The sequence below is a fragment of the Sinocyclocheilus rhinocerous genome, unplaced genomic scaffold, assembly GCF_001515625.1.
Source record: "Sinocyclocheilus rhinocerous isolate Xijiao unplaced genomic scaffold, SAMN03320098_v1.1 scaffold591, whole genome shotgun sequence".
Classification (NCBI taxonomy): domain Eukaryota; kingdom Metazoa; phylum Chordata; class Actinopteri; order Cypriniformes; family Cyprinidae; genus Sinocyclocheilus; species Sinocyclocheilus rhinocerous.
The window spans coordinates 1,378,348-1,397,142 of NW_015641476.1; the positions used below are offsets into that span (position 1 = coordinate 1,378,348).

General features: G+C 39.6%; 1 protein-coding gene across 4 annotated transcripts in view; it reads right to left on the reverse strand.

Moving 5' to 3' along the window:
* The window catches only part of LOC107755072 (potassium voltage-gated channel subfamily A member 1-like), a 62,361-nt gene extending 44,553 nt beyond the window's left edge, over positions 1-17,808 (reverse strand). The window contains exons 1-2 of one of the 4 annotated variants that reach the window (XR_001641653.1): positions 17,620-17,808; positions 13,239-16,995 (exon numbers count right to left, since the gene is read on the reverse strand). Coding sequence is in view for 2 of the 4 variants with exons in the window: in XM_016571727.1 (XP_016427213.1) it covers positions 14,504-16,510 (2,007 nt within the window). In the remaining 2 variants the exon portion in view is untranslated. Of the gene's footprint in view, positions 1-13,140; positions 16,996-17,309; positions 17,408-17,619 lie in introns of those variants that run through there. The other 3 variants (XR_001641652.1, XM_016571727.1, XM_016571726.1) reach the window with 3 other exon arrangements.
* Positions 17,809-18,795: the final 987 nt, after the last annotated feature.

The window sequence follows — 18,795 nt, forward strand, 5'->3', positions numbered from 1 at the left end:
CCCTCACTGCGGAACACAAGATCCAGGGGGCGTGGTTGGATCCACATCTATGGGTGGAGATTGGTAGGTTTAGGGGTGGAGATGGGTGGGTTTAGGGATTAGGGGGTGGAGACGGGTAGGTTTAGGTATATGTCAGGTGGGAGGAGTTGGATCTGCATGGAATCTGGATCTGTTGGAACCACGCCCCCTGGACTTGTGTTCTGCAGTGAGGACCATCTCAGGTCTGGTGGCGTGTGATGAGGCACACCTGAAGTGAATGGAGCCTCATCACCGCCGCTGTTAAAAGCCGAGTGCGCCTCTCCTCGAGAAACCGGTCTCTTCCCCCTGTGCGTGCACGCTGGTGTCCTCGTGGGTCCAGGAGGGGAGCATAGAGGGACTTCCACGCAGCCAGAGACGTGAGCTGTCGGACCTGCTGTCTGGAGTGGAACCGTTTTACACATTTTATGTTTTATTTTCTGTTAAATAAAAGCCTGTCTGAGGCAGTGGTGGCTGGTGCTAAAAAAATTTGGAGGGGCGCAAACAAACAGAATCACACTGTTATTGCAGGCAGCAGGACTGAATGCAATTGTTAAATAACCATTAAAAAAGTGACATAATAATGTATCATTACTGCTTAGATAAAAAATGGAAGTTGAAAATACAACTTTTAAAGCATGAAATAAGATACCAGGAATCAATCTTCTAATTGGCTGATTTTCTTATGTTAATGTGGGTGTATTATCAGTAAAGTAATCATTAAACGTGTAATCATTAAAAAAAAATGAAAATATCAGCCATTTATATTAATGTGATTCAAAGATGAAGGCCATAATACTAATGTTGTCCACAGGAGGGAGCCACAGGATATCAAATCCTTTAAGATCTCAGTTTAAAGACTGTGAAAATTGTTCAATAAATAAACTTTTAGTAAAAAATTGCATATAAATTCATTATAGTTTCATAAAGTTGAATAAAGCCCAATGTAATAAGTATGCAAAAACTGCACACTATATTATTTATCTATTTTAATATTGTGCATATAATAATACTACCATAAAGTCATATTTTTCTCGAAAAGAAACATGTCCATTGGATAACTATATAATCTACACAAGCCATTGTGCTTGGACCGTGATGATCGCCCTAAAGTTAAACTGCATTGTGTCATTGTCCACAATGCTTCGGTGACAGAACTTTGAAATAACAAACAGGGAAAACAATAAAAGGCATGACCTACATCGCATCCAGCTAGCCAAGTCCGCCCAAGCTCTATGATCCGTATTTATTTATTTATTTATTTTCTTCATTTGAATGTCTTGTGAAAGGATTTTTTGTAAAATGTTCTGCGCCCTGAGGACCATCTAAAACAAGCCAATTAGAGCTCAGCCTCAAGTCACATGTGTTTCAAAAGTTTACAGACCTAATAGACACCCATTTGTCCGGCGCCCCGCATACACAAAACAAACTAAAAAGAGTTTTGAATTTTTTATTTTTTTTTATGGGTGCTAACATGACTACCAGTCGAATAGTATGACTAAGTAATGCAATTTCTTGATTGTTTTGCAATATATATTTAACTTATATTTAACATGTTGAAGTAGGCTTCTTCCCAGGCTAACCCCTATTGACCAGCCGCCACTGCTCCGAGGCCTGACGCCGCACCCACTGTGTCTGTCCTTTGCGCCTCCTGCCACAATATATACATGTTTCTATAGCCTTGGCATCATGATGGTATGAAGAGATGGATTACTGAATCTATTACCAACATTCTTCAAATATTTCCACTGAAGAACATCATACAGGTTGATGAAGATGAGTAAATGGTGAAAGACTTTTCATTTTTGGGTGGACTATCCCTTTAAAATTTTCCTATTCCTGATAGTATTAGGCCTAGTATTAAAAGTGCTCAATTATCTATATTACACAAATCAGCCAATTGTAATGCTTTATCGCTATGGGTGAAAGTCAGATCATACAGAACAAAACACACAGTCACAAATCACGCACACACAGTGTCACTGTGGTTAACTGTGTTAAAGCTGAGGCAAGAGAGTTTGCATTATTTAAGCGACATGGAGAAACTTGTCAAAATCCATGTAGAAAGAGGGCAGCAACTGCCATGATGAGCTGTGCTTGGGGATCTAGCCTTCTCTCCAGAAGTAAGGAGCAGGAAAGCACTTGTGCTCCACATGTTGCATGGAGCAAAGCCTGAGGGAGCAGCAGAGATATCATGAGTCGAGTTGTGGCATCTGCTGCACTGCAATGAATATGGAATCACTATAAACAACACCCAGGTAACCGAGCGAGAGAACACAGCATGAGAGATGGAGTGTGAGGGACTTTTGTTAAAATTATCGTTGTGGATAGAATGGTGTAGAAATCTACCTTTCTCATTCTGTGTCTTAAACTTTGCTGTTGCCATGACAACCAATATGTATTTTTCTATATTTTCCTCATGACAAAAATTCTGCATGTGATGCACTGTTTTCCGCAATAGTGATTACTCTGCAAATGTATTTATGTCCCTTCTGCTCATCAAACAGCTCTGTGTAAACATACTTTTCGTGTATATATATATGCCCAGGGATCAAAATTAACTCTCACCATGTGCCAAATGTAAGAAAAATCTGACTTTGGTAAGTAAATTAATTAATTTTCTTGGCATTTGACTGGTAGCTTTATTAGGAGTTGTAACAAAATTATGTTATGATTTGATGCCAAGAATGATAGTTAAACTCTAGCTGATTTCTACTTGATGTAAGTGACATTGTGAATGAATCAAATGAAACACATACAAGCACTCTACTAAAGTGACTTATCATCTAATAATGATGGAAGTATGATCTTTCCGGACACAGATATTCTGTTTGACCATAAAAAGATAAGCTCATTAAGTGACTGTCTTGTCCTGCACATCTTCTAACAAGTACGTTTTTTTTTACTGAACTGCATGTTGTGATGCATTAGTGACATTACTTGCATTAAGCCACCAAAATGACTATTTTTATTATGAGAGACAGAATTTCACATAGAGAGTAGAGACTGGCCAATATTTGATGCTGTGAGTGACACGATGACCTTCACTGTTTGCCATACATATGCATGGAAAAAGCAACTAATTCCATAATTTAAAAATTCCGTAGTCTTCTAAATCCACTATTTATTGGCAGTTGTCAAGAAGTTAATTTTGGACACAGTATATGTCGCTTCATACCCCACTTTTCGCATACCAGCAGTGACACTTTGTTTCTAATGTAAATTCAAACTTAATTTCCATTTGATGTTTTATCACTAATATGCTTTTAACAAGAAAACAATACTATAATATTTATAGATTTTTTTTTATATTAACATACTGCTATTTATTAAAATCAAGTCACATCAAACGTTAATCAAGCTTATGCCTTTTTTAATTCACTGCCTTCAAAATAAACATTCACAGCCTCCTTCAGTGAAAACACTTCTGCACAAAAGTAACTCTGCCTATGCTGAATCATCTAACACTAATCATCTAGTTAGAGCAAAACTTTAAAAAAAAAAATGCAAGAAAACATTGTTTAAATCAAGCAAAAAGCAAGTCCTCTCTCTCATTCTCTCTCACATACACACACTTAACTCTGGAGCTAGTACCATAAAATAGATCTTAGCTAAGGTTTCCATGGCAACATTAACATTTCCGCCCCGAAACTAAGACAGTTCTATAGCTATACAGAGGCTGGGGGAGAGAGAGAGAGAGAGAGATGGAGAGAGAATGGAAAGAAAGAAAAACTCTCCCTCCATTCCTGCAGACAGAACAACAAGGGGGAAGTCAATCGTCTTGCTAGGCCTCATCTGTCTGCCTGTATGGAATGAGATTTATGTGAATTAATATGTAAAGTTTGCAGACACACTTTGACAGAGATTGCATACAACCCAGACAGCAGACAGTTTCGGCCCAGATCCGGCCCACATCTGGCCCGCATGGATTTCACATGGGCCAGATCTGGGCCAACACTATGTTGCTGTCTGGGAAGCAGTCAAGATAAAATACAACACAGTCATTTAAATACATCAATGATTTGATTTAATTTAATGCATTTCTCATTTTGTGAGTTGATTAATCTAGACTTATTACTTTGTTTCTGTGTAGTTTTAATTACTGTAAACACATCTTGCACTTACAATGGGAAGAATCAAAAACACCTTCAATATAAACGCCATGTCAGGTGATTGGTTATGATGTCACCTTATTACATCCACAGTGTAAAGCTGGATGGGATTTTCATAACATTATCATATATCATTGTCACCTCACTTTGCCTGTGCCTCAGCCATTAAACTATATTTTGTAAAGCAAAATGTGTTTCAGAACTGTTTTTCTTTGAGGACTACATCACCAAAGCAACAAATACATTTTTATAGAATTACAAGAAAGCCTTTTTTTTTGCTAAAAACAGATGTAGGTCCGTGTGATGGTCCTCCACAAGCAAATCTACATTAAACGTTTGGTTAGTAGGACAACTAAATGAAGTGAATATAAAGCTCTCTTGAGAAAAGCCACAGATACTCTTGTACCCTCCTCAACAGTACTATAAATAACAATAATAATAAAAAATGCATTAGTCTACATCTGTCCCATAGAGAGGCAGGAAGTGCTGGCTAATTCCAGAGACCTAAATTGCAGTTTCTCAGCCTGCTCTCTGGGGGCAGCATGACAAGCCAATTAAAGCACAGGAAACACACCAAGATAAACATTCAGACCAGAATTATCACAACAATGAAGATTTCCTTGCTCAGCACAGAGGAGAAATGTAATTGGCTGTACAACAGGCCAGGATGCGAGGCAAATGCTAGAAGTTGATAGACTATTTCAGCTGCTATATCATAAGAACCATAGACAACATGCAGGAAGTGATGGGCCTGCTTGTGCAGCATCATACTGCATTTACAGCTCAGCAGTTTCCATGCTGTATTTCTGACTGCATGAATGTCAGAAGGTCACTTCTGTGTGTGTGTGTGTGTGTGTGTTGTTGTCTGTGGATTGGAGACTATAATGCAGAGCAAGGCCACAGTACCGCCCCAGGACACTACAATGTCACATCTTGAAAGATGGTGTAATTTGGTGAGAATGGATGGTTGAATAACTTGACAAGGAAGGACAAGAAACTAAATCGGTGTATGTTTCGATCTTATGCATTTGGGAAATGTGTCTTTGTAGCAATGCAACTAATAACTAGGGCTGTAACAAATCATCACGCTGCCACCTATAACTGCAACAGGTGTGTTCAAACCATTGATTCAGTTGGTAAACCAACTCATTGCAATGGCCACTACTGAAAAAAATGCATTTAAATGTGCATTCAGAATTGTCCTATTTGCAGTCAGTGACATATAATTTATTCTACAAGTGTCTTAGTAGGGTTACCTGGGTAAAGCGAGTGATATTTGGCTGGTCATGTAATCTTAATATGTCTGCCCCATAAAGTGGCCCACTGTATGTCATATGACTGTATTTGAATTTGAACATATGCATGAATTTTTTCACATCTACTATTAACTTTTTAAAAGCAGAAAAAAAATGACTTTAAACTTTATCATTATCTGTAAAATACAGACAGTGCAATTTTACTGGTAACATAAAGGTATCAAGATATTATTGAAGTGGCTTAGAGGTAACCCAAATAAAACTAAAAGAAGACAGATTATTTTGCATTCATTTATTTAGATGTTATTATATATTGATTGGTATTTTTCCCCATCTCGGGTCATACTGTTTTATTAAATTATTTGCTGTGCTCTAAGTAGCCTATTCTGTTTAGTATAAAATTATTTTCCTTTCAAGTTACTTTTGGTGCAATAAATAGTCTGAAAAAGTCTGTCCATCTCCTCTCCCTGTTGAAAAACATACCTGTTTTGAAGCATGGCAGCTGGTTTGAGCTGGTTTAAGCTGGTCATGTGCTGCTCCTAAGCAACTAGCTCCTGCTCAGAACCAGCTCATAGCCAGCTTGTAACCAACTAAGGACCAGCTTTAACCAGCTCAAGCCAGCTGTCATGCTTCAAAACATACCTAACCAGCATATGCTGTTTTTTTTTTCAACAGGACTGTCTTGCTTGAAATACATTAGAGGATGTCTTTTAAGAATCATATAAAATAATTGTGAATCAACCCTAATAACTAGATATATAAAAAATGAACAGGTCCATTAAAACTGAGATATTGAGAATAGGATTCTGAGATCTCTCGTGTTCCAAAAACTTTGTAGCACAGGCTAAGTTCAACTGTGATGATGATATAATGATGTTATGCGTGGTAGAAATGTCTTTGTTAGGGATTGCCTTCAGTGTTTCTCTTTTTTATTTTAATTACTGTATTTTATTCTTATTCAAAACTGACAACAAATTCAAACATCTAGTGGCATCTAGTGATATTCAGATTGTACTGTTTATCATATTTTGCAGTCCTGAAGCATCAGTAATTTTTCCCACAATATCTTGAGAACTGGATTTACTCTGAGCAGAATTCAGTTGGATTGCATATCCTATTCCTTCAGCATTATGGCCTGTCTGAAGTGTTTTCTCAAGCATATGTCAGTCAAATGAAAAGGACTGTGGACTATGCTAAGAAACTGCACATAAAGTACAAATAATTTGACATAAAATGGCAAATCAGCTGAAGAGGAACACCTGTAATTGCATGTTCACACACTACACTAATGGAGGAGGCTGTCCTAAGAATAATTTTCTAAATAGCTTCAGGAGCTTTTGGAATTGTCTTTTGATTGCTTTTTTCAATCACTTGCTCTTCTTCACGCTGTATGTGAATGCAGATGACAGACATGATGTGCTGACCTCCGCTAAGGTCATGAAGTTTGTTAGAGCCTCCCATTGCGTGTGTCCCGTCTTGGGTCTCTCATCAGAGGGGTCAGTCCTATTAGTACAGACAATGCACCCTGACCCTCCGGGCATAAGCCGTCAGACAAGAGAAACACAACCCAACAAGACAGAACTGCTCAGCAACACACACGTCCTGACCTCCAGTGCCCTGCCCTACGGGAGTGTTGTTAAAGCCCAAAGGGAAGTGTTTTTGTCAATGTGTGTGTGTGTGTGTGTGCCCATGACAAGTCAACCACACAAACAAACACGTCAAAGATGGATATGCTGACAACAATAGAACTGAGCTTTAAACTTACTAGTGGAATATAAGCGGGAGAACCAGAATATTTGTTCATCAAGTCTGTTCTTCTACACACCCAGGTGCAGAGTCATTCTGTCTGTATTCCAGGAAAATATGACGGTATAAACCTCAGCAGACATGACTTGAGGGTGAAAGACCCTTCTGTTAGAAGCCCTAAATCTTTTACAGAGTCAGCTCTTGGGTCAATGAAGCGACACTTATTTTCTGTCCTATCAAATAATTTATTTAAAAAGCCCACTGAAATGCAATTTACACATATACAGTGACTTGAATACATATATTCTATGATAGGTATGTTTTTATTTCTGTAATCAAATGAATTTATTTATTCTGCAGGGGGGATTTTTTTTTACCCCAATAAAGTCAAAAATATAGGGGTAAAACAACTGTGTTGATATCATAATAAATAAAAAAAGCCCCATTAAAAGAGAAATTCTTGACAAAAATAATTAGTATCTTTTAGAACACGTATATATATTTAATAAATGTTTCATTGCTCCTTTATTTTTGCATAGCTTTTGTCCAAATCAGTCATGTGGTGCAACTATGCAGAAACAAGCTGGGGGAAAAAAAACATAAAAAAGGAAAAGATATAATAGAGAGAACCCCTGCAGACCCTCAGGACTGTGTCAAGGTCAATAAGTCTTTTAAAATATCAGATGATTTGACCTTTGCATTGCGAGGCAAGGTTAGTTCAGTTTGTAAAATGTCATGTGATGCAACTCCCCAAAAACATTATATTTATGAATACATATTACTCACTCCGATTACAATGCAATGTACATACCTTGAGAAATATATTTAACCCTTTCACACATAAGTTTTAAATATTCTAGCTGATGTTTTTTTGAGGTATACCACCGTATTATTTCCATGGGGACGCATCATGCTTGCCACGTGACCAATGCTGGAGAGTAACTAGTTACATGTAACTGAGTTACGTAAATTAATTACAAAATAAATGTAACTGTAATCTGTTACAGTTACTGAGAAAAATGTGTAATTAAATTAGTTACTTATGAAAATGTTAATTATTACAAAGGGTGTTACATCTGAATATTTTCACACACACACACTATCTTTTTTTTTTTTTTTTTTTTTTTCGTTTTTGAATGCAGAAAGAATGTTAGTGAGGACATTGCATAGACTTCCATTGATTATTTTCTATCAGCTAACCGAACCCCTAAACTTAAACCTACCCCTCAAATAAATTTGTGCAAAACACTAGATTTAAATAAAAACATATTTTGGCTGATTTATAAGCCTTTAAACTAGAAAGGGCCAGTCAAATGTCCTCACTAGTGGGTTATCATGATTTTTCACTATATAAGTGAGGACATTTGGTCCTCACAAGTATAGTTAAACCAGTACACACACACACACACACACACTCACATGCATACAGCTTTAATTGATTTTCCAAAATGCATTGACTGCTCTAAAATATGAGACACCAATGTTTCAGGAGTTTAGGACACATGCTTATTCGATAACTGTTTTATTTTCTATTTGGGTTTATGTATGTACTTTATTTTTTAAGATTAACTGTTTTTTTCCAAGGCATTGTTAGATGCCAATGTTTCCTGACATATTTGCTACGCAAATATTTGATTTCAAAAACCGTATCATAGCTATTAAACTATATCTTATGATTTTAAATCTGTATTTAACCTCAGAATGATCTCAAAGTAAAAAGAGGTACTAAAATCAGATTTTGTGGTGGGTGTGCTTTAAAATTAAAATCTTATGATTAAAATATTCTTATAATTTTTATAATTTTATAATCTTAATTCAATTGGATTTTTGAGGCTTTTGACAGTAATCAGTGTTGAGTACTATACTGTAAGGTTAACCCTGCCTGGTTCAGTTGAAAACATTCATTAGAAATTTAGAAAAGTAATGAAAAAGTAATCAAATGTAATCAGTTACATTACTTTAATAAAGTAACTGAAATAGTTGCTGAAATCGTGTTGCATTATACTTATTACATTTTAAACAGGGCAACTTGTAATCTGTAACCTATTCCAAAGTAACCTTCCCAACACTGCATGTGACATACTGTAGCCACAATAGCACTGTATGACAGTATTGCTAGTTTTGCTAGTACTTATAGGGATGCGACAATACAGGTAGCCCACGGTTCAATACATACCTCGTTTACAAATTATTTTTTTTTTAGATAGAAAGGTTTTGAATCATGAAACATGAAGACAATAAACACTTGACTGTGACAATGTGTAGTTTTTATCTCTGTTCTTCAAGCCATCTCGGGTGTTTTCATAGTAATTAATGTAGTAATTAGTAATTATGTATATTTATAATCCATTGCTAATCAACATAGCCTTTTTTGCAGTATGGAATATATTTTCTGCCTTATTCAGTGATTAGAAGCCACATCCGATCACAAAAGGACGTTTTTTTCAAACATTCGACTGATGTTGTGGAGTACGTTATAATGTTCTCTTTTGTTGGATAAGATGGGAGGCATTTTCTCATCTCAGCGTGTAGACTCACGGGCACACACAAACAGAGCTAATTCAGAGAGAAATAAAACGCACAAAAATTATTTAAATGCAAAACCTAAAAAAAAAACAAAAAAAAAACTCACAAGCTCGTATTGAACCGTGGATGTCTTATAGAATGGTTCAATATTATATTGAGAATTGTGGCATCCTTAATACTTATTTGTTTTTAAATGTCTGAAACCTAAAATAAACATTATATGGTTGAAAACACTGCATAGTTGTGATATATATGACAGGCACGGAGCTCAGCGCCAGGCAAAGCATGAAAGCACATTTGAATCTGGCAGATATGTGACGTCGCTGTACATTCTAAAATCCCATATTTTACCGTACTCCCAGGGACACATGTGGGACCGTACTGCTCAAGATGTGTACACTCACATGCATTCAGTTAAAATTTGTAAAAATCACATTTTACTTGATGTTTGCTCTACATGATTCATTAAACTGTTTTTTTATACATCATTGACCCTCTTACTGAACTTTTTCTTAGCTGAGGGACTCACCGAATGAAACCACTGGACACTATCCAAACCAAACTCTCTATATACACTGGTGCTAGCAAGCCCTGTGATCCTAAAAACCTAGTTTGCACCCCTCTGAGCATGAACATGTACCTCTATGTCATTAAGATGTTAAACATTGCTCTACACAGAACAAGGAGTAATGCTAATTTTTCAGTGGCATCACATCACCTGTGCTTGGGGCCACACAATGCACTTGACACTAACAACAGTTTAGAGGACACTTCAGCAACAATAAGAAATAACAGAAATAAAATCACTAATTTTAAAGTTACATAAGGGTAGCTTGTGTTTTGCTGCCCAACTGATTTTAACACATGCAACACTGTCTGTTGTTTATACTGCTTGGGTGTACAGAGAGAAGACGAGAGGATTATGGAGTGAAAAATCTGTTATGACAACTCAGTTTCTAATCTATAGTGCTGTTTATTTTCCCATCATGCACTAAGCCCCAATGTATGTGTGGGTATGGTGATCAAGCCAAGGCCAGCTACACTTCTGTGTCATACTACACACATCACGCACGGCAGCTAATTAATGCCCTGAGTGGAGAGATGCTGATTGCTTTCGGTTGGATTAATGCCACATTATTCTGGCTCTCCACACTGCCTTGATATTTACAGAGAGTCAGTGTTATGGGAATGAGTGCTGTTACACTGATCTATCAATATGGCAAAATGTCTTTTGTAGTCATGGCTGATTGATATTAGGAAATCTAGTTTAATATCCATTTATTGTGGCATTGAGTCTGATATTTATGAAGGTGATGTGGGTGAAGGGTTTTATTGATTTATTACGCTCTTGCAGACAAGCAAGTGCACACATGCAGACCTACACAAATAGCATGCATTGCGAACTGTACAGTCCACTGATCTCACAAGAATTGCATTGTTTTTTTCCATCTCTGACATGCGTGTGATTCTATAAGTTGTTCTACAGAGAAGTGAAGGAGGCTGTCACAAATGGAGGGATATGCTTCCACCTTTTAGAAGAAGAGGCAAATGGAAGGAACAAAGAAAAGAGTAAGACAGATTGAGAGAAAGATGCCATAAAGTATGAGAAAGAAGCCAACTTTTAGTTTGGTATCCATTTTACAAATGCCTAGACTGCAGCACAGCAGATTGTTTTCAGAAAATATCCTCTGAAGCTGAAGCAGATTCAGCTTTTGGATGCAATGAATCATTAACAACAACGTTTAGGCCCAGAGAAATGTAAAAGTGCTTAAGATGGGCAACAGCCATTACTACACAGCCAGCACCAAATGTTTTAAAAATGTTCAGCACAGCAAATAACTAGTGCTGTGAAGTATTGGTGAAATCCAGTATGAACTACAGCAGAACATGAAGAGACAGAGCTAGCATAACACCTCTCCACAGGCTATGCAACATTAACCTGTAAACGAGTGCTTAATAGCCTGGGTTATCATGAATATGAGTGCCTGCGTGTATATGTGCAAAAGTACTGCATGACTCAGCAAGCAGGATCCCATAATGTTTAAGGACTATCCTCATTTACACGGAATATCATTTCAGATTTCAACAACAAACATAAAGGTTTAGTAAAGACTACTCAATACCACTTCTTACTTTCAGTGCAATGGGACGGTCAATCCACTCCCTTAACATTGCTAACAAAATCTCATGAGATATGTATCAAAGAGCATTTGTGTGAATAAGTATACTATATATAACATAAAAATGAAAGAAATTCACTATTTTTTTCTATAATATGTGAAACATTTACAGTCCATTATAAACCATAAAAGATAAGTCAAAGAATAATATATGCGATAGATAGATAGACAGACAGACAGACAGACAGATAGATAGATAGATAGATAGATAGTCACAACCCATTTTACATCCATAATATGATGCATTTCTAAAAGATCATGATATTTACTAATAAAATGCAGAGCAGAACTTAATTTTATCTAGCTAGAATTTACTAGATGTGGGTTTAACAAATATAAGCCTGTTCTAAAGTATGAGTATTAGACTTGTTTAAAATTATCCAATAGTCTGTGCTGACTAAGTGACATCAGAAAAGGAAAGTCATTTCAAAGCAAGCTATAAAGTTATTACATTTTGATTATAAAATGTGGTGAGATTATGAAGACTTTTTTAATAACAAGCACTAATGAATTGTTCATAATAAGACCACATTAAGAAAGTAAACACTGTTTAAGTGAAAAGATTTCCATCACCTCTGTTGAACTATATCATAAAGACAGTAATAATATGCTTAAAATCTTTTTTTTTTTTTTTGCTTAAAGACAGAGCATGTTGCCTGTAATTTCATGTCATTACAGTATATAACTCTTTATCAGTAGAGCATCTACTGTAAGAGGATCGCTTCTGAAAAGGAACACTGTACATAGTGTGCATAGTTTATAGCAGTGACAGCATTAACAGCTGATAAATGGCAGTTGTCGGTTACTTTTTCATCAACTTACACAATTTTCTTGTAACAAGCCCACAAGGCACCAGATTGACACGACACAGAAGGCACTTATGATAATCTAATATTGAGTGTGCATATTTTACACAAGTACACATTGGCCAAGTAATCGTGTTGTGAGAGATGAGCAGGCCGAGGGAGGCCATAGTTATCTCCCTGTAGCGCGTGCTGAGAGTATGTCTTATTAATGACACAATATCGGTTTACTGGAGATTAAATGGTAATTATCTGGTCTACAAAAAACGGTGACAGCTATTATGACATCAGAAAATGAAGCTCGGAACACTTAATGAGCAATGAGGATTTTTGGATTCCAAGGGAACACAGCACAGTTAGTCGTCTCTTTGACAATTAAGCCCCTTGTTGCTAAGCAATTCAAGACATTGTTGATATATTATTAAACGAGAGAAAACGTGCCTGCTGAAATCACGTGGAACACCTGTTCCTAGTCATAACAGACAACTAGTAGGGCCATGCATATGCATAAACGTCTGAATGCCGCTTAAAACTGAGCGTGAATAATGACAACATGATTGCTGTGTGACTAAACAAAATCTTAACGCCGAAATAGCTTACCTGGGTTCCACAAAGCACTGCGCTTGCTCAGTGGTCATCGTGCATTCCAGTCGGACGAGAATTCGCTGTGCATGAAGTCCACCAAGTTCATGTTCCCTTCAGTGCTGTCTGTACATTTCCGCCAGCATTTTTATAAAGGGATGCATTGTCATTTGGTAAAGGGATGAAGACAAATAGTTGCATGAAGCATTCCCTTGAAATATACTCCCATGACAGTAACTTGAAGACAGTGGCCAAACTGATCATTCAAGCCATGGTGTCGTTGACTGTACAAGGTGTTTACTATGTGAGACAATGTGAACCGGTTATTTTGGCCTCGGTATGCCATAATGTGACTGTGATTCTTAGAAAGAATGAATCCTCGCATCGCATGATGGATGAATTATGGTGTTTCAAATATTGTGCTAATGAACAAAAACTAACATGACTGATTTGTTTTTCAATACTCAAAAAAGGGACTGACTATAAATGACTTTTCAGTCACCGTTGACAATGCACAAATAACTACACAGGGTGTGTGCTAAAAGGGGTTTTAACCAGAGTGTAGAACATACTGAATACTGCCATGCGGACACATGTTTGCCATAATGGGATTTAAGATAACATTGCCTTAAGTTACGCAACATGCTGCTTTCCCATTAATCATAGTAATTCAAATATATTAAAATAATTCTTTACTATTAGCTGAATTGGTTTTCATCAGAGAAGACTGCAGCGTATTTTTGCTAGTATTTCGAATTAATTAATAATGCAAGTCATGTTGATTATCGAGTCGTTTTTCAATGGCCTCCCTCTCTACCTCAGCGTTACACGTTTCTTTTCTCTGCATTAAACTGGGAGACTATAACACAATTCATGATAGTGCAAACGATTTAAACGTTATTGCATAATAGCATTAGATAAGAACTCGCCTGTTTTCCTACAATTACTGACAAATGTAACTCATAAAGTGCCTATGCAAGTTCCTTTTTGTTGCCTTCATTAATGAACCGGTGGGCAGATAGAGACACCTCTCCACGTCACGTAAAGCTGGTGGTTTTTGCGTTGCCTGTCACGTGATTGCAGGGTGTGTTTCTCTACAAAAGTAGCCACATCGCAAAAATGTTTCAGCTCAGGTCCAGAACCTAATGAGTGCATGTATGTATGTGTGAGCGTCTCCTTGTGTTTTGCTCACGCGCATACTGTATGTCTTCAAGTTGTGCATGTGTGCTGTTAACTGATTCATTTGTGCAGTCACCTTTATGAAAATTATCGTTCTTCCATAATCATACATCTGTCTGTAGGGTTCGTGAATGTGAACTGTTTTTTCCGCCTATGTCAGTACCGTTCCCTCTGCTCGGGCTCTGCGTGTCAGCCCCGCACAGAGATTCTGTCACGCCCTCCTCCATCTCCATGTACTCTGCCGCTTTGTCACCCAAAGACGACCCCGATAGGGACCCTCTGAATTTTCTCAAGAAATTCGGAAAGTACGGACAGACCGGTGGGGGTTGTTCCACAACGGGCGCCTGGTCCTCATTATCAGTTTCCCGGTGGTAGAAGTAGTTGAAGTTGGACACGATGACAGGGACTGGAAGCGCAATGGTCAGGACACCGGCGATGGCGCACAGCGAGCCCACGATTTTACCCCCGACCGTGATGGGCTTCATGTCCCCGTAGCCCACTGTGGTCATGGTCACTACAGCCCACCAGAAGGCGTCTGGGATGCTGGTGAACTGTGATGAGGGCTCGTCCGCCTCTGCGAAGAACACCGCGCTGGAGAACAGGATGACACCGATGACAAGGAAGAAGATGAGCAGCGCCAGTTCTCGCATGCTCGCGCGCAAAGTGTGCCCGAGGATCTGAAGACCTTTCGAGTGTCGAGACAGTTTGAAGATCCTGAACACGCGGACGAGTCGTATTATTCTCAGGATCGCGAAACTCATTGCCTGTTGCCCGTTGCCTTGCTGCTGAGCGAGGTCTGTGCCGAAAGTTATGAAATAAGGCAAAATAGAGACAATGTCTATGGAGTTCATAACGTTTTTAAAGAAATCAGCTTTACTGGGGCTCGCGAAGAAGCGCACGATTATCTCAAACGAGAACCAAATGATGCACACCGTCTCAACGATGAAAAAGGGGTCGTTGAATGGCGTAAATCCATTGTCTGCCTGTGTGTTGTTTTTACCTGGGCTGAGGAATTCTTTGTCGTCCCTGAATTCTGGCAATGTTTCCAAACAAAAAATGACGATGGATATGACGATGACCAACACTGACACGACCGCGATCCCTCTGGCTGGACTTGAACTCTCCGGGTACTCGAACAGTAGCCAGATCTGACGTTTGAACTCGTCCTCGGGCAGCGGCTTCTCTTCCTCCTTCACGAAGCCCTCATCCTCGCGAAACTTGAGCATTGCCTCTTCGCCGAGTTCATAGAACTTGACCTCCTCGGAAAAGATGTCAAACGGCACATTGGCGGGTCTCTTTAAACGCCCCCCTGACTGATAGAAGTATAGAATGGCGTCGAAGCTCGGTCGATTCCTGTCAAAGAAGTATTCGTTACGCAGAGGATCGAAGTACCTGATTCTTTTCTCAGGGTCTCCCAGGAGAGTGTCCGGGAACTGCGCGAGAGTCTTCAGTTGAGTTTCAAACTTTAAGCCCGACACGTTGATGACAACTCTCTCGCAGCAGCCGTACTCATTGTAAACATTTTCGTACCCTGACTGAGGACGCCTGTCCGTTAACGAGACCGTCTCCTCTTCATCACCCATGTTATAGACAAAACTCGACCTCTTGCTTCCCCTGTCCTCCTCTTCCTCCTCGCCCTCCGCCTCCTCCTCCTCGATCATGATGTCCTCCTCGGATCCTAGGAGCGCCAACTCTGAGTGGCGTAGATCCCCGCCGAGTGCCGCGCGGTTCCGTCTCCAGCGCGCGACGCCTCTTTGCTTTTTTCGCTCTCTGGGAAGTTGCTGTGGTGGCTCGTGGTGTTGCTGCTGCTGCTGCTGCTGTTGGGAGGAGGAGGAGGAGGAGGAGGAGGAGGGGCGCGAGGCGGTCCCAGCGCTACTGTTGTTGGCATTCGTTGAAGAGGCGGTACGACTCTGATGCGGGTGGTTGTGGGAATGGCCACTGGACCCACCTCCCTCTCCGACCGTTCCGGCTTCGGCTTCCGCCGCCGCCGCCGCTGCGCGAGACTGTCTCTCCCGCTCGCGCTCTCTCTCCCGGGCGCGAGCCTGTGCATATCCATAGGGCAGGTGGGTGTTGCAGCCCCCGCTGTCCGCGCCCACCATAGCAAACTCCATCTTCTCAAACTACGAAGCGTTCAGAATGATGGAAAATGGGCTGAAGAGGCTGAGCAAAAGACGGGCTCAGCAAGTTCATAAATGCACTTGACTGGAACTGTAGGTCCGCTGCCTTTGGAAGTGCTTTAAGGCCTTTCAGTGCACTTTTACTTATTGTAATTGGACTTTACATCTGTAGCGAAGCGACGTGCTTCTGGTGACATCATCATCATAATCATCATTATGAGAAAATGTGTCCAACAGTTCTAGAATCCATGTGCGTTTAGCGCGCGCCTGCGTTATCCAAAAGGAAACTAAATGCAAGAGGAGAGAGCGGCTCCTTTCCGTTATCTGAGGTGCTCGGTCGCCGTAGAGACTTTATTCCCCTATGAAATCACTGGTTCCCATCTTCGCTGTGAGGGAGGGGTGGGGTGTAGGTTTGTTCCGTCCTCTGCCCCTTCAGTGGCTATGAATGAATCACTGAATCCGCTTGACACCAGCAACAGCTGCAAAGAAAAGAAAAACGTGTTGTAGAATGCAAACTGCTCATCATAATGTAGACTGTGATCGATATGTATACCGACATGAGCAGAGCATTTGAAAAAAGTAATCAGTAACAAAGACATGTCACTATTCTCGCTACATATCGATAATAATAATAATAATACTATGGCACATCCTTATTGTTACAGCAAGGAAACAGGAAACAGCGCGTGATATTACTGATCCAAAATCCCTTGACAATTAATTATAAACAGTCGTCGCACGCAATTTATCAGCCCTCTCATGCACTCCACCTTCCATTATTCGAGCCACTTACGTAGGAAATGATATGAGGATGTCTTCTCAGCGTCCACCCTTAATATGACAAGCTAGAGATGGCTGAGGATGTAAATCCCAGGTTTGTCAAAAATGTCCCTTTCGCTCAGAGAATCCAGATATTCCTCGATCGACGTAGCCAAACGCAGAACATGACACCTTAACAGTCAGGTGTGATCGCATTCGAGGGAGGACAGTTTTGGTCACGGCTCGCCGTTGGGTCTTTATTCAACAGGATCTCTCATCACCTGCCCATCTCCCCCTCCCCAAAAAAACATGCACCGCTGCATTAAGCCTGGACTCACACTCACCAAAAAGCAGGTGCTGCTACCGAGAGCATGCTGCGAGGTTCCATAAATCACACAAGCGGCGTCAGAATCGAGATGTATCAAAGTTTTAGGATGCCATGTGAAACAGCCTTAGGTAAGTATGCGCAGCGCGCATCTGTCTGCCGCTCAGTCTCGCCCGTTGACCATTGTGCTCGTGTTATTGGGGAGCTGCGCTCCGCCGCGAGAGGCACGTTTGCGCAACGCGGAAAGACCTCGATCGCCCCCTAGTGGTCGTGGCAGGCCACTGCGCGCGCACCGGTGTGCTGCAGTTCTCAAACTTCGACAACCACTTATGCATCTGTTGACATCCAGTTCATCGCAACTGCCTTCCCGAGGGACTGCTGCAGAGCACGAGCTGCACACACTAAGCAGCCTGTGTGTGGCTCTGTCAAAAAGCCACATACACTTTCTGTCACGGCCTGTTTGTGTATAGTCATCGTTTGGAAAAAGATAAGAATGTAAACACAACATAAAAAAGATGAATGTGATTGTGTGTGAGAGCTCTGCACTTCACTCTTCACTGATCCATTAAACAAGCAAGCGTTTATACAAAGAGCATAAATAAAAGATTCACCACTTTTAGCTCAGTATAGAGGGTTTGAAACTGGGGCCCGGGACCCCGAAGAGAAGAAAAGGCTTCTGCTGTAGGATCTGCTGAAAACTTGAGGAGAAAAAGAAAGATTTTACAACCTTTTACTTTGAGATGTCAAAGTTTAAATGTTGACATAATTAAATATGTTTAACATAATATTTTTCAAAACACATTTATCAGGTTTTAAAAAGGTTACTGTTCTTTCTTAACACAAGGAAGCATAGGATTAATCACAGTTTTTTCAATTTGTTTTGTTTTAAAATAAAACCCACATTTTAAATGGATTTTACATTAATGTTTATACATTTAACGTGTTATAAAATATGTTGTTGTCTTTTTGGAAATTATTGTATCATATTTTCCAAATAATATTTTATATCAGTTTATTTTGGCTTTTGAACAATGAATAGGGGCCAATTATTTAATTTTGGAAGCGTACTCGGTTACTAACGTAACCTCGGTTCCCTGAGATACGGGAATGACGACAAAGCCCGCCAGAGCCCGCCAGAATGGGCGGAGCCATCTGGCTATATAAGCGGGCATTCGCCACTCAGGTTACTTCGACT